The 15,399-nt window shown below is 41.9% G+C and overlaps 1 protein-coding gene across 2 annotated transcripts in view; it reads right to left on the bottom strand.

Annotated features, from left to right (window-relative positions):
* Positions 1-1,185: 1,185 nt before the first annotated feature.
* Positions 1,186-15,399, bottom strand: part of Scin (scinderin) — a 69,027-nt gene continuing 54,813 nt past the window's right edge. Inside the window, exons 11-16 of one of the 2 annotated variants that reach the window (XM_038337130.1) lie at positions 15,185-15,355; positions 12,177-12,354; positions 11,817-11,938; positions 4,605-4,682; positions 2,198-2,258; positions 1,186-1,313 (exon numbers count right to left, since the gene is read on the bottom strand). In XM_038337130.1, the coding sequence (XP_038193058.1) occupies positions 1,186-1,313; positions 2,198-2,258; positions 4,605-4,682; positions 11,817-11,938; positions 12,177-12,354; positions 15,185-15,355 (738 nt within the window). The remainder of the gene's footprint in view (positions 1,314-2,197; positions 2,259-4,604; positions 4,683-11,816; positions 11,939-12,176; positions 12,355-15,184; positions 15,356-15,399) is intronic. The other variant, XM_038337131.1, reaches the window with a different exon arrangement.

The following is a 15,399-nucleotide window of genomic DNA, read 5'->3' as shown; positions in this document are numbered from 1 at the left end:
TGCCCTCTGTTGATAAAATATCACCTGCCCAGCTAGGTCTTCTCAAACTATAGCACTGTGCTCAGCACTTCTCTGGAGAAGGCTGTCTGCTGTCTGTGTTTACCAGAGTTCTACATTCTTCCCCAACTCCTGGCCTCTGGAGCCTGTGCTTTTTATGCAGTCTGTGATATGTAAAATATGTTATAATAATCTAACCATAGAAAAGTCACTTGGCTACTAAATAACAATGTAAGAAATGTTAAATTCATATCTACTTACACATAAAAGTATTAAGCTACAAAATTAATAATTATTAACTCATTTAATTTGACTAAAATGTCACAAAACAAAACATTTTCCAAAAAGATATATTTTTTAATGGTGAAAAACAGCATTCAGTACATATTTTTATGATATTAAGCACATCCTATCAAATATGTAAAGTTCAACCGATAGGAGTACAGTTTGCTTTATCATGAATTTCTTGAGACTTCAGTTTCTAAAAAGGCTGAAGAAGCTTGTCTCAGAAAAGGACACTTGGGAGTGGATGGCATCCAAGCAGGGACATAAACCATCCTGCAAACAGAATTTTCAGAAGGAAAACACACAGGAGTGCTGGAGCGCTCTATAGTGTAGGAAGTCAAGTTTGAGAGTGGTTGCTGGATTCTAAAATTCCTTCCTCAGAAATTCCCCTAGATGTTATTATGGTCTTTTTTTTTCTAGATCTTATGAAAAGCAAAACTGAACTGGGAGGTGGTGGCGCACGCCTTTAATCCCAGCATTCAGGAGGCAGAGGTAGGCGGATCTCTGTGAGTTCAAGGCCAGCCTGGTCTATAAGAGCTAGTTCCAAGATAGGCCCCAAAGCTACAGAGAAACCCTGTCTCAAAAACAAAAACAAACAAACAAAAAAAAACCAGTAAAACGGATCCAAAAACAAATGTTTGCTTTAAGCTATTTCAATATAGTAACACACAACAATTCCTTTAAGAAAAAAAAAAAGCAAAGAAGAGGAAGAGGTGGAAAAAGAAGACCAAAGAACAAGGAGAAGAGGGGGAGCTCATGCTAGTCGTTTAAAAAAAAAAAAAAACCAGCCATTTGGCAGCGGTTTATCTTCTAAAACCAAACAACAAAAAGTAAACAAATCCCCAGTACAATGTGGGGTGACTGCCCCACGCAGTGAGATTAGCTGGCTTTATGAAACTCAGTTTACCACCTGCTGGAGTCCCAGCCCAAGAACCAGCCCGTGAATGTGGGCGGCTCATAGCCCTGCTTTATGATGACAATTGGTGTCCTCTTATCCCTTCCAGAAGGGTCTGTCTCAAGGTATGTTTTGGCTAAAAAGAGTTGAAAAGACAAAAGTTCAGTTAGTTTCAGTTAAATTGGAACAAATATACAATGAAAATTCTTTCATACAAGTAAAGGGTTACATTCTTCTTGCCCCCAAGTAGCCTACTACAAACAATTTCCTACTACAAACAATGTTTCTCTCATCGGCTATAAAGAGTACATTATAAAGTCTCATTGTTGACTGAAAGAATTCCAAAATTTATGAGATTATCCTGTGTTTAAAAGGACACCAAAACTTTTCAGAAATAATCATATTCTAAATTTCAGAAAAAAAAATTCTAAGCTGGGCAGTGGTAGTGTGTGCTTTTAACCCTAGCACTTGGGAGGCAGAGACAGGCAGATCTCTGTGAGTTTGAAGTCAGCCTGGTCTACAGAGTGAGTTACAGGACATGCTCCAAAAGCTACAGAGAAACTCTGTCTCAAATAACCAATACATACACACATATGCATGCATACATACATTCTAAATTAGGCAATTAAACATTTTTTTGTATCATGAAATTTTTTTCACTTTAAAAGATACTATTAGCCGGGCGGTGGTGGCGCACGCCTTTAATCCCAGCACTCGGGAGGCAGAGGCAGGCGGATCTCTGTGAGTTCGAGACCAGCCTGGTCTACAAGAGCTAGTTCCAGGACAGGCTCCAAAGCCACAGAGAAACCCTGTCTCGAAAAACCAAAAATAAATAAATAAATAAATAAATAAATAAAATAAAAAAATAAAAATAAAAGATACTATTACTTAAATTCTGATGGACAGCTGGAGCGCTCCGATATGTACTTTTGGAAGACAAGCTAAGACAGGCTGGGGATAGCCAGCCCGGCTATGATAACCATACTGGGTTAGTGCTACAGTTGTGCCAGGACAGCTTACCAGACTTCATTGATTCCTTTTTCTCGACTTCATTGGCATCTTTGCCAATCCAAATGAAGATCTGAAAGACAGAAGGAAAGCCTGTGCTGTACAGGGGGTTCTGACTTGGCGCTTTGCCCACACTCCCCCTTCTCCTTCAGAGCCCCACCCGGGATGGGGAGACCCAAGGAAGCTTCCTCGAGGCTCCATCTCACCAGGAGACCCTTGCATTTACATTCAACGTCTCTGACTACAGTTATAGTGTTTGCACAAGCTATTCTAGTTATAAAGTGGGCTTGCTTGCTTTCACAAGATCAACAGCTTCCCGACCATTTTGCATCCATCTGCTGGGCCTGCATGGCTGTCTTCTCCATCCCAAGCTGTAGGTCTCAGCAACAAAGGATTGCATGTAAGGCCGGGGCCTCTTTCTGAATGTCCTCAGGAATCTCGGGCATCTAGCTAGTGCTTTCTTCTAGTATAGTGCAATATAAGACTCTGATGAAGTGCTATGATATTCAGTATTTAAATGTCAAAAGTTTAGAGTTCTATTTAAAGTGTTACACGTATATAAATTGTGTAAAATAAATATGTGAATATATAATCTGTATGTATCCTCTCCTTTGTCAAATGTGTACGTTATTCTAATTCTCAAGCAGTTTCCTGAGTTACCTTACATTTAAGTCACCTTATAGGCACTAACTAGGCTGTAAGCATCTTTGGTCAAATTAAGTTTCAATTGTGTTCAAATTCACACACAATGTGTTAGAGCACACAGGACACGGTGATAGCACAATATCTTGAAAAAAAAAAGGATAATTTATAAAGAAATGTAGTACTGGGAGGATGTAGGATTGAATCCCCATTGTGGAATATTACTCTAACTAGGCGAAGATGTGTTCCGTTTGTTTCTGCTGCCTTTAGTTAATTATGTAAAGCTATGCTGCTGTTTGGCCTTGCCTGCCTAAGGCACCTGATTGGTCTAATAAAAAGCTCAATGGCAGAGAGCAAGGCAGGAGAGGGATAGGCAGGGCTGGTGGGCAAAGAGAGAAGAAAATGAGGGAAAAAGAAAGGGACATTCCTGGGGCCAGAAGCCAGGCAGCCACCAACCAAACAGACACTGGAAGAAGCAGGAAAGTAAGACATACAGAAGGAAAGAAATGTAAAAAGCCCTAAGGTAAAAGATAGATAAAGAGAAACAGGTTAATTTAAGTTAAAAGAGCTAGCTCGGAAAAAAAAAAAAAAAGCCCAAGATAGGTCGAGCATTAATGACTAATAAAAAGTCTCCATGTCATGATTAGGGAGCCTAATAGTTGGTGGCCTAAAAGAAAAAGTCTGCTACAAAACCCCAATTCAAATATGGTCCTTGAAGACCCAAGGCTGAGGTGTGGTTTACTGAGTGACCTAGCTGCTAGTCACCAATCTGAAGGCTCAGGGTTCAGAGCACTTGCTCTTGCAGAGGATCTGAGTCTGATTCCCAGCACCCACTTGGTGGCTCACAACCATCCATCACTTTAGTTCCTGGGGATCTGATGTCCTGTCGTGACCTCTGCAGGCAAAACACTCAAACGCATAAAATAATAATTATTTTTTAATGTTTTTAATTTTAGATATATTTTTATTATGTTTATGTGTATGAGTGTATTTCCTACAAAATGTATGTCTGTGCACCAGATGTGTGCTAGGTGCCCAAGGAGTTGGTGAGTTGTCATGTGTGCTAGTAATCAAATCTGGGTCTTTTACAACAAGTGCCCTTAACCACTGAGCCATCTCTCCAGCCCAAAAGAGAGAGAGAGAGAGAGAGAGAGAGAGAGAGAGAGAGAGAGAGAGAGAGAGAGAAAGGAAATGACCTGAAAACAAGTCTGTGGCAGATCTAGAACCCCTAGTCCAGTGTTTGACATATTGTTCTAAATAATTTTATTCTTAACATATATGTTTGCCTTTTTCACAGCTGTTAATTTACACAGAGATTTTAAAAGACCACCAGCTGTCCTATCCAGTCACTACTGATTTTCTCCTAAAGTAAGATCTTTGAAACAGTAACACATTTTGCTGCTTCAATTCAAACCTATTCTGTGCCTGATTTTCACCCCAGAGGGATGGGTTCCTCAGGACATTTTGTCAAAATTCAGGAGAAATTTTCAACATTTCGGTCTCTCAGAGCATTGTACATATTCATGAACTTATTAACTTAAGGAGGGCACAAATAACAGTGAGAATAGTTTACAAAGGCCGAAGCCTTTGGCCTAAAGCTATACAGGTGGGCGCTGTAGAATTCTTCTCAGAGTGAGAAATCAACAAACACTGTGACATTCATCTTGAGCACAGTCTAGGTTCCCAGGCCCACTTATTATTTGAATTACCATTTCTCAAAGTAGGTTCTGTCCATTCTCAATCATAAGGACAGCCTCTTGTTATGAGCAAAATATACCTGTTCCCATGCATCGAGTAGCATGACATCATCTTCTGCTAAGTCATCCTGGGTGAACTCTCCAGGAACTTCTTCAATCTGAAATGTTTGGAGAATTTCATGATCAAACAATACAGCAATAAAGTTTCTGATACACAGGAGAAAAATGCTGTCTTGTACTTTTGGTGACAGGGAAACACTTGATTAGTCACATTTTCCTCAGTTTAGGGGAACAGATTTAGCTATGTAATCAAGTATCACATATTGATGGTACAGTCTGGTCTGGGTAATGGCTAATATAAATAGAGCATTAGAACCCCTTTAGAGTGGACAAGAACAGTCTATGTGAACACAGCTCCTCTTTAGGATGGACAGGAACAGTCCATGTGAACACAGCTCCTCTTTAGGATGGACAGGAACACTCCATGTGAACACAGCTCCTCTTTAGGATGGACAGGAACAGTCCATGTGAACACAGCTCCTCTTTAGGATGAACAGGAACAGTCCATGTGAACACAGCTCCTCTTTAGGATGGACCGGAACAGTCCATGTGAACACAGCTCCTCTTTAGGATGGACAGGAACAGTCCATGTGAGCACAGCCCTCCTGTACTTGCAGTTCTGATGACAAAGGCTCCACAGATTTTGTTGCCTGCCTAGTCTCAATACATTTGATATAATGGTCCTGTGTATGGAGTTACCTTTTATAAGTTATAAAGAGTCAGTAATTAATTTAATCAATCAACAGATTTAATAAGGCAGCATAATATATATGGAAATTTTCATTGTTTTTAGTTCTAATGGAATACATTTTGCTTTTAAAAAATGAGTAAATGATAAAGTTACTGCGGTGTAAATGTGAGTAGACACATGTTAACCTGCAGTTCAATGTCTTAGAAAATTCTGCAATTCTCCCTGATTATTAGGAAAATTTGACAGTTTAGATTTTGGTCCCCAATTCCATGTACCTTCCCTCTGAGCAGTCACATGGATGGAGTTGACCTTGGCCTCTGCCAGTCCATAGTAACAAATGTGATTTAGCAGTGCTTTCCTGTGCTTCTGACTATCATAGGAAAATAGTATAGAGCTCCAGGCTGAGCCCAACTAGAACAAGCTAACCAGGTAACCTTACCTTCTAATGTGTTTGTTGTGCCCTGAGGAGATTCTGAAATCCTTAAGATAACAACAAAAAAGCAAAACAAACCAGAAGCAATCTAACATGTTTTGAGAGGAATCAATTGCTTTATATTGTCTTTTTGTTTTAAAGATTATTAATAATTATGTATGTGTGTGCGTGTGTGTGTGTGTGTGTGTGTGTGTGTGTGTGTGTGTTGGGGGTGTGTGTATATATGGTCCTAAGAAAGCAAAAGAGAGTGTCTTGGATTCTCTGAAGCTGGAGTTATATATGGCTGTGATCTGACTGATGAGGGTTCTGGGATTGAACTTGGGTCCTCTATAAGTGCAGTATGTGCTTTTAACCACCGAGCCACCTCTCCAATCCTGTACTGTCTTCTTACAGAATATTCATCAATCATCTAATCATTAAAAAAAAAACTTAAGTCAGAAGAACAATATTAGGGCACCCACATTTGTAAAAGAAACATTGCTAAAGCTTAAATAATACATCAAATCACATATGATAATCAATACCCCACTAACACCAGTGAAAGGTCTGTCAGACAGATAATTAACAGAGAAATGAGGAAAGTAACAGATGTTATGACTCAAACTGACCTACTAGAAATCTGCAGAAGGTTTTTACCCAACCACAATACACCATCTCAGTACCTCATGGAATCTTCTCCAAAACTGATTGTATACTAGGTTACAAAGCAAATCTCAACAGAAAACTGAAATAACCCCCCATATCCTATTAAACCACCAGGGGCTAGAGCTGGATGTCAACAAAAACAGAAACAACAAAAAACATACAAACTCATGAATACTGCACAATTCCCTAGTGAATGACTAGTGAAAAAATAAAAAAAATTAAAGATTTTGTCGATTTTAATGAAAATGAATACATAACATATCGAACTTACTGGACACAATGAAAGCAGTTCTAAGAGGACAGTTCATAATACTAAGTGCCTTCATAAATTAAAGGATCTCATACTAGCAAATTAACAGCACACCTAAAAGCTCTAGAACAAAAAGAAGCAAACACACCCAAGAGGAGTAGACAGCAGGAAATAAAGTGATGGCCTAAATCAGTAACACAAAAACAAAGAGAACGATACTGTTATGGAATAATCCTCTGGTACACTGTGAAGATTTGTTGCTTGTTTAATAAAATGCTGACTGACCAGTAGCCAGGCAGAAAGTATAGGCAGGGCCACCAGACTAAGGATGATGGGAAGGAGAAGGGCGGAGTCAGGGTCACCAGGCAGATGCAGAGAGAGCAAGAGGGAGCAAGATGGGCACACCATACTGAGAAATGGTACCAAGACACATGGCAAAACTTACATAAGAAATATTGGTTAATTTAATTGTAAGAGTTAGCTAGTAACAAGCCTGAACTATTGGCTGAGCATTTATAATTCTGAATCATTTATTTGGAAACTGGCAGTCAAGAGAGAAATGTCTACTTACACAGTATAAAGAATCAAACAGAATTGGTTCTTTGAGAGAATCAACAAGTTAGAAAAACACTTATCCAAAATAAATAAAGACAGAGAATATCCAAAATTAGAAATGGAACCCATCATCCTCCCCCTGGCTAACCATCCACCGCAACATTAGCAGCCCCTAGAGGCACATGCATCACCTGCACCAATTGGAAGAGCAGCCTCCCCATGAAGAGCTCTCTCCAGAAACATCACCAGACCCTATAGACACAAGTGCTATCCATACCAGCTGAAAGAATAAACACAGGCAAAACCTACACTGGTTGGAAGAACAGACTCCAAGGCACAAGTAAAGCCCATAGCAGCCAGGAGAACAGGACAATATGCTGGATCTAGGCACCCACACCCCCACAAATATCAGCTGAGACAACCTTTTTTGACCTGACAACCAGCCAATCACCAGAACCCTTGCCATTCAGGCCAAAAGACAATAAAAGAAACAGACAATAAATAAAAGAGCAATTCAACAAAGGCATAACAAGAATCAACTCCTGTACCTATAATTATCCCAAACCCAGATGGGTAGATGGCAGTGTAAGAACACATTCAATGACATAAAGAGCAACATGGCACCACCAGAACCTAGTGGTTCTAGAAAATACCCTTACCTTCACCCATAAATAAATACCCATAAATAAAAAATATTTTGGGGTAACTATAAGCAAGCAAGTGATAGACCTGTTTGACAAGAACTTCAAGTGGCTGAAGAAAAAATTGGAGAAGATATCAGAAGATGAAAAGATCTCCCATGTTCATGGATTGGCAAGATTAACATAGCAGAAATGACCATCCTACCAAAAAGTAATCTATATATTCAGCGCAATCCCCATCAAAATTTCAACCAATTCTTTAGACACTTTGAAAAAACAATACTCAGCTTCATATGGAAAAAAAACTTAGGATATCCAAAACAGTCTTATACAATGAAAAAACTTCCAGAGGCATCACCATCCTTGATTTCTTGCTGTGCAACAGAGCTATAGTAATAAAAAAAAAAGCACACGGTATGGGCATAAACAGAGACATGTTTGTTGATCAATGGAATGGTCAAAGACAAAGACATGAATCCATATACCTTTCAACACTTGATTATTGAAAATAACCCAGAAATATACAATGGACAACAGAAAGCATCTTCAACAAATGGTGCTGGTATAACTGGATGTCAGTTCGTAGAAAAATGTAAATAGATCCATATCTGTCACCCTGCACAAAACTCAAGTCCAAGTGGATAAAAGACCTCAACTAAAACCAGATATACTGAACCTGATAGAAGAGAAAATGGGCAATAAGCCTTTAATGCACTGGCATAGGCAGTCACTTCTTAAACCCAATACTGCAGGCACTATGTTCAACAATTTAAAAATAGGACCTCATGAAACTGAAAAACTTTTGTAAGGCAAAGGACAAAGTCAACTGGACACAGAGGCAGCCCACGGAATGCAAAAAGATCTACTTCTTGACAGAGGGGAAATACTCAAAATATATAAAGAACTCAAGAAACTAGACATTACCAAACTAAGTAGTCCAATTTAAAAATAGAGTACAGATCTAAACAGAGAAATCTCAAAAGAGGAATCTCAAATGACTGAGAAATACTTAAAGAAATGTTCAATATCCTTAGCCATCAGGGAAATGCAAATCAAAATGACTTTGAGATTCTATCTTACACCTGCAGAATAGCTAAGATCAAAAACACAAGTGCAGCTCATGCTGGAGAGGATGTGGAGCAAGGGGAACACTCCTCCATTGCTGGTGGGAGTGCATACTTGTACAGTCACTATGAAAATAAATATAGAGTTTTCTCAGAAAATTGAGAATCAATCTACCATAAGACCCAGCTATACCACTCCTGGGCATATGCCCAAAGTATGCCCCATTCTACCACAAGGCCCCTGCTCAGCTATGTTTATAGCAGCTTCATTCATAACGGCCAGAAGCTGGAAACAACCAGATGTCTCTCAACCGAAGAATAGATAAAGAAAATGTGGTACATTTACTCAATGGAGTTGCTAAAAACAAGACATCATGAAATTTCTAGGCAAATGTGTGGAACTTGAAAAAAAAGTGAGTTAACCCAGACCGAGAAAGAGAAGCATGGTATGAACATACTTATAAGTGGACATTAGCTATTACATAAATGACAATCATGCTACAATCTGCAAACCCAGAAAGTCTAAGTAACAAGGAGGGCTTAAAATGGGATTCAAGAATCTCCCTTGGTGCTAGGCAGTGGTGATGCACGCCCTTAATTCCAGCACTCGGGAGGATCTCTGTGAGTTTGAGGTCAGCCTGGTCTACAAGAGCTAGTTGTGGGACAGGCTCCAAAACTACAGCTAAACCCTGTCTCAAAAAACCAAAAAAAAAAAAAAAAAAAAAAAAAAAAAAAAAAACAATAGAGAGGAAGAGGTAAAGAAAAAGGAAGGGGAAGAAAAAGAAGAGGAGGAGGAGGAGGAGGAGGAGGAAGAGGAGGAGGAGGAGAAGGAAGAAGGAGAAGGAGAAGGAGGAGAAGAATAAGAAGAAGAAGAAGAAGAAGAAGAAGAAGAAGAAGAAGAAGAAGAAGAAGAAGAAGAAGAAGAAGATCATCATAGGCTAATAGAGACTAATAGATGGTTTTAGAATCTGACTGAGACTGAAGCCAGAGTGCCTATTTTTGTAATTATATCTTTTTGAGACTGTGGGGTGCCCAACTACAATGGGCAGATCTATAATGCAACCCCTACACTTAAGGCTCAGAAAACAGCACAGAAGGGGGTGCAGAAAGACAATAAAAAGCCAGATGACTAGGACCCCAGTCAGGTAACAGCCTAGTGGGAAATCACCCTCTCCCTGACCCCGGGACTAGCATTCTGGGTTCCCCACCCACACAACTAGAGCTAACCACAAGGCAATACTCTGACTAGGCTCTACTTTCCCACTAACTCACTGTGCATGCTCTACTAGCTCACTGGGCATGGGCTAAAGACTCTATAAAAGCCTGCACCTCTGCCCAAAGAAGATGGCAAACTGTGGTCCCAACAGTGTATCTTATCACTGTCGGTTATTATACTTTAAATGTTCAGGTCTAACTCAAAGTCTGTTTTCTAAATGGGCAGCTCCTTTAGCTTTATTTCTAGTTTTGTATCTGGTGAGCTCTTGGAAAATGTCATGTGATGAAAAAATTCAATTTTTATTCACCAGGGTGAAAAGAATCCTTCCTTTAAGTTCACATCAAAGTCTAGTAGGTCAGAAATGGTCAAACTTTTCTGATTAAGTGGAGGTGAGTGGCTATAGCCCAGAATGAAATTTCAAAACCCAATATAAAGTCATGTACTGTTATGGACTGCATGTTTGTGTTCAGTATCAGGAGGCAGAGGCTGATGGGAGGTAATTAGGTTTAGTTGCGGTCACGAGGATAGGCCCAGTGACAAGAGCAGTGTACTAAGAAGAGACAGATTCAGCTCACTGGGCCATGTGATGATGCAGGAGGGCCCTCCCCGGCAACAGATGTGCTGGTGCCTTGGGCTTGGACCTCCCAGGCTCCAGGATATGAGAAAGCCATGTCTGCCATTTAAACACCCCAATCTAACATTTGTGTTAAAACAACTTATATTAAGACTTTGTGGTACACAATTTCCTCCCAGATGAAACATTCCACCTGGGAGGGAAGCTCATTACCACTCAGGGTGTTCTAAAGGGAGGTAAAACAGTCCATCTTGCATTGAGCTCAGGAAGTAAAACACTGGACAACTTCAGGAAGTACCTAAAACTGATTAGCCACATCAGGCGTCTTCCTCCCAGAGCATGCCTAAGTAGCAAGGACTGCTGAGAGACAAGACCAGGTAAGATGGTGGAAGAGACTTTCTCCAGCCCACTGAGCTGCCTACAAGCTGTGCCATGTGCGCCAGGTTTCCAGCTTTCATGAGCCATTGTCCATGCAGGAGTTGGCTTTGACGCTGTAGCTGTCTTTGAATCACGTCTGCTCCTATTAGTAACGCTAGTAAAACTCAGTGGTTCACCAAACTGGACTTGTGGTTTCCTTACTTTGGACTGTCATTAGTTCCCTATCTGGGGTGAGTACACATTTGTTCCTGTCTCCCTAGGAATAGTGTCACACAATAGACGTCCGTAGTCTTCTAAGTTTACTTTTGATTGCCTAGATTTCAAAGGACTATAAAACAAAGCATCCCCACTGACATCAGTTAATTTTCAGGGGGCCACAAAGCTCCCTGCGACTTTTTTTATTCAATCAACCTGGAGAAAGTTTCTATTCCTCTATGAAACTACCTGGAAATTTTACACTTAGAAGAAAAATAATGGCTCCCCCAGGAAAGTATCTACTAAGTGAGCAGACCCAGTCATCCACAGCTCACAAAGAAACACCAAAGGCTGATACAGGAATGAAATAGCTATTTTTAAGGGCATTTTGATTATCTATTACTTTACAGTCTTCTAGATGTTTCTGCATTGGTCATATCATTGGGCTTTAAGCTATCCTGTACAGAGTGAAGATTGCCACCCACAGTTGACAGAGAAGCTCACCTAGAATTCAAAAGGGTCACAGCTGAAAGTTCTTGGAGCCAACACAGAAGACCTAACGTTAGGCTCTGTCTATTTAAGACACTTACAATGAATCTCCCAGTCTTGTTGGAGCAGCCGTAAAGCCGAGGTGGATGGTCTTCAGCCCCGGTTTCCAGCAATGGTGAGGTCTGGTAGTCTCCTCTCCCTCCAAGAGCATTCCAGAACTCCTCTGTGGAATGCACAATGAGTGAGCCAATGCATATTCAGGAACACATGCTTGGTATGGTTTTACCAGAATGGCAATATTACCTCACCCTAATGTAATTATACCAGCTGCTAGCAACACGTTTGCAATTAAAGGAGGCATCCTTGCACAACTCTAATGATACAAAAAATGACTACTTATTGACTGAGGTCAATTAAGCCCACTGAATAAAAAAGCAGTGACCCTAACCCACTGCACACACCTGGTTCTTCGCCTTCCTGAATCCTGGCGGTTTTGCACTTGAGGACATCAGTCACATACTCCGCTCCTTTCTCCTCCTCCTGACTAGCCCCTTTTCCCATCCAGGTGAAGCCATTGTTTTGTGGCAGTTTTAAGACAAAAACATCGTTGGAATTCAATGAGTTTGCATCAACATCAACCTAGAGCATGAGAGAAAAATAACACAAGGATTCAAATGAATTACAGAGGCTATCCGAAGCCTTCTGCCTAAACCCAGGAAATCAGTTCAGGACAGAGGTGCATTAGATGCCTGAAACACTGGAGGAAGGACACCTTGGTCCTTGTCACATGATGATGCTCAGATGGTAGAGCAAAGTTTAAAAATTTGGCAGAGTGTGGTATCCTAAGCTTTTAATTCCAGCACTCAAGAGGCATAAGCAGGCAGATTTCTGTGAATTCAAGGCCAGCCTGGAATGTACAGACATCTCAGAGCAGCAAAGTTTACATAGAGAGACCTTGTCTCAAAATTAATTAATTAAAAATAAATAAATAAAATAGACAAGTCATCAGTCAGGAATTGAGGGTTTTGGTCAGACATGGTAGTTCTCACCTATAATTCCAGCACTCTAGGGGATGAAGCAGAAGAATCATGAAAAGTCTAGCCTAAGCTACACAGAAGACTCCATCTCAAAAGCAAGGCAAGAGAGCAGAGAGTCATTTGAGTGGTTAAGCACACACTGCTCTTTTGGAGGACTTGAGTTGGATCACCAACACCCACAATGGGCAGCTCCCAACTGGTGTAATCCAGCTCCAGGATATCCAACACCCTCTTCTGGTTACCAATCATGGTAGGCAAACATGGCAGACAAACCTGGTAGATTTTCACATAGGCACACACACAAACTAAAGATTTAAAAACAACTCAACTGAGGACTTGACAAAGTAATGAAAAGTAATATTCAGAGATAATACAGGGGGCAAGATACATGTGACACCTGAACAGAGGTTGCAACATCAAATGCTAAACAAAGAAAAGCTAGTCCCTTTCCTCCCCACTGAAGAGAGGGATCCTCCCCAAGCCCATAAAACAGGGAAGGCAAAGCGATGGCTTCAGGTGCACTAGAGTCGTTTTCTGACTCAGATAAATGCTGACGCAAATTATTGTGTAGGGGATGAAAAGCAGCCCTAGCGCACACCTTTCCTGTAAGCAGAAGCTGAAGACAATGCCTCAGGTCTCCCAAGAGCAATTTGGATTCCTGTGCCCACAGATGAGGGAGCTCAGATGGGCTAGACACTGGCCAGTGGGTGTGGCCTATGGAAACATCAGGCAGGGCCAAGACCCATGCAATCTCTGGCCTGGCCATGATTATGAGCCTTCTAGGATGGACTTGGATCTAGGACTCTGTGGCTTGGTGGCATCGTGACCACATCTGTGAGACCTGGTCTGAACACACAGTCATATAACTAGGCGGGATTCTCTAAGTCCTGTGGAGCTGAGTACGATATGACTCCCAGGGAGACCAGGAACAAGCAATCAGCCAGACTGAGACACAGCAAGCCAAGAAGGACGAAAAAAGCAGGAGTGTGGACGACCGAGACTACAGCCGGGAGCATGTCAAGAAGCTGGGGTGAGGCACTGGGCCGATGTTGCTGCTCAGCCCACCTCACTGGACGGTCCAGATCAACTCATCTGCTGCGGGAGAGATGGATCTTGCCAGTCTGTGACAACCTGACCTAGAGAGAAAAGCTAGAGGAGAAGGATGGCTGCTGGAATTTAAAAGACAAGCTCTGGGGATTGGCAGCATTCCGGCAAGCATAATTGTCCTCTTTCAGAAGGAATGAGGCCTCCTGGACCAAGTTGAAGGAAATTAGCATCAGGGGAGTTGGTGGAGAATGCTAGCCACCAGGTCTGGATTTCCTATCTATATGTTTCCTTTTGAATAGAGAAGAAACAGTCAGAAATAAGAAAGAAGGTGACAAGAAGCCAGGGCCCAGAATGGTGTGAGCCTAGGGAAGGAGAACTCTTTCATGTTTAGGAAGCATCGGCTTGAATACATGAGATTGAATCTGAGCCCAAAGTCCTGCAGGTAAGATCAGTAGGAGGCCAAAATTTAAATAATTGACCACATAAGATCACCTTGACCTGGAACACTTAAGTGCCTAGAGGTCAGGCAGAGTAAACACCAAGAAAACCGATCTGGAGGGGTGGCTAGCTTTTCGGAGGAACATTCAGGAACCATGCTGACACAGCCACATCATCAGAAAACTATGTACAAGGAGGAGACTGTTGGAAGAAAAGGGGACAGAAGGAAAGTGACAGAGCCTGTGGCTGAAGCCATCACAATGAGAGGGAAAGCAGGACCAGCTTCTCAGAATATGACAGCAGAAGAGGGCTGTCGGGGAGGGACTGCAGGGGAAGGGGCTGCCTTGGTGGGGAAGGTGGGAGCACCATAATAAGAAGAGGAATAAGGGGGGCCTGAGTGAGCAAGGATGCTGTCCTGCCTTCCGATCCAGGGGTCCTAGTGAATGGAGCCTGAGAGGAATCACAGTTTCCACTGCAGAGGGTTGGTGAAATCAGTCCTCAGAGGACAGCCAGAGATGAGGCAGGAGGAGAGCTTGCCAGGAGATTGAGGAAAGATGGGCCGGATTTTCAGAGCTCACTGAGTGGCTGGTGAAAAGTGAAAGGGTTTAGAGACAGCTCCAGATCTGGGGATACACGGAGCCATGGAGCCGTGGGAGAAAGCTGGATTTCAACGGTGGCTCGAATTCAAACTGTGATGGATTACTCCACTGTGGCCAGATTTCCTTGTTCAAGGGGACTTCCTCCTAGCTATCCCCAGGTTCATGGCCAAATGACCATGCCTCACGATCCTCCTACCCCAAGACAGAGCTGTAGCTGCTTCCTGCCCCTTGCCGCCACAGTTTTCCTGCCTGTGATATTCTCACACTGCTGACGTAAAGGGCATTTGCTTGCCAGTGTGTAGAGGCCAGGCATGTTGGAAAGTGCACACCTAATGCACATAGCCTTACCTCCACAATTCTGGTGATAGACGCCAGGTTCCTCCGGACTTGAAAGAGTCGAGTAGGGGGAGCTGGCATCTGCCCCTCTTTCTTGGATGTCCCATTCTTATAAATAATGAGTGGTTTGTCTTTGAATAAACTCAGCAGGTGAGCGGGCTCTTTGCCTTGAGAGACACGGACCTGGGTACACAGGGCAGGGGAACAGAAATATAATGAAGAGCTTC

The sequence above is a fragment of the Arvicola amphibius genome, chromosome 7, assembly GCF_903992535.2.
Source record: "Arvicola amphibius chromosome 7, mArvAmp1.2, whole genome shotgun sequence".
NCBI classification, from domain to species: Eukaryota; Metazoa; Chordata; class Mammalia; order Rodentia; family Cricetidae; genus Arvicola; species Arvicola amphibius.
Note: the sequence above shows the minus strand (reverse complement) of the source record. Positions and strands in the feature narration are given on the sequence as shown.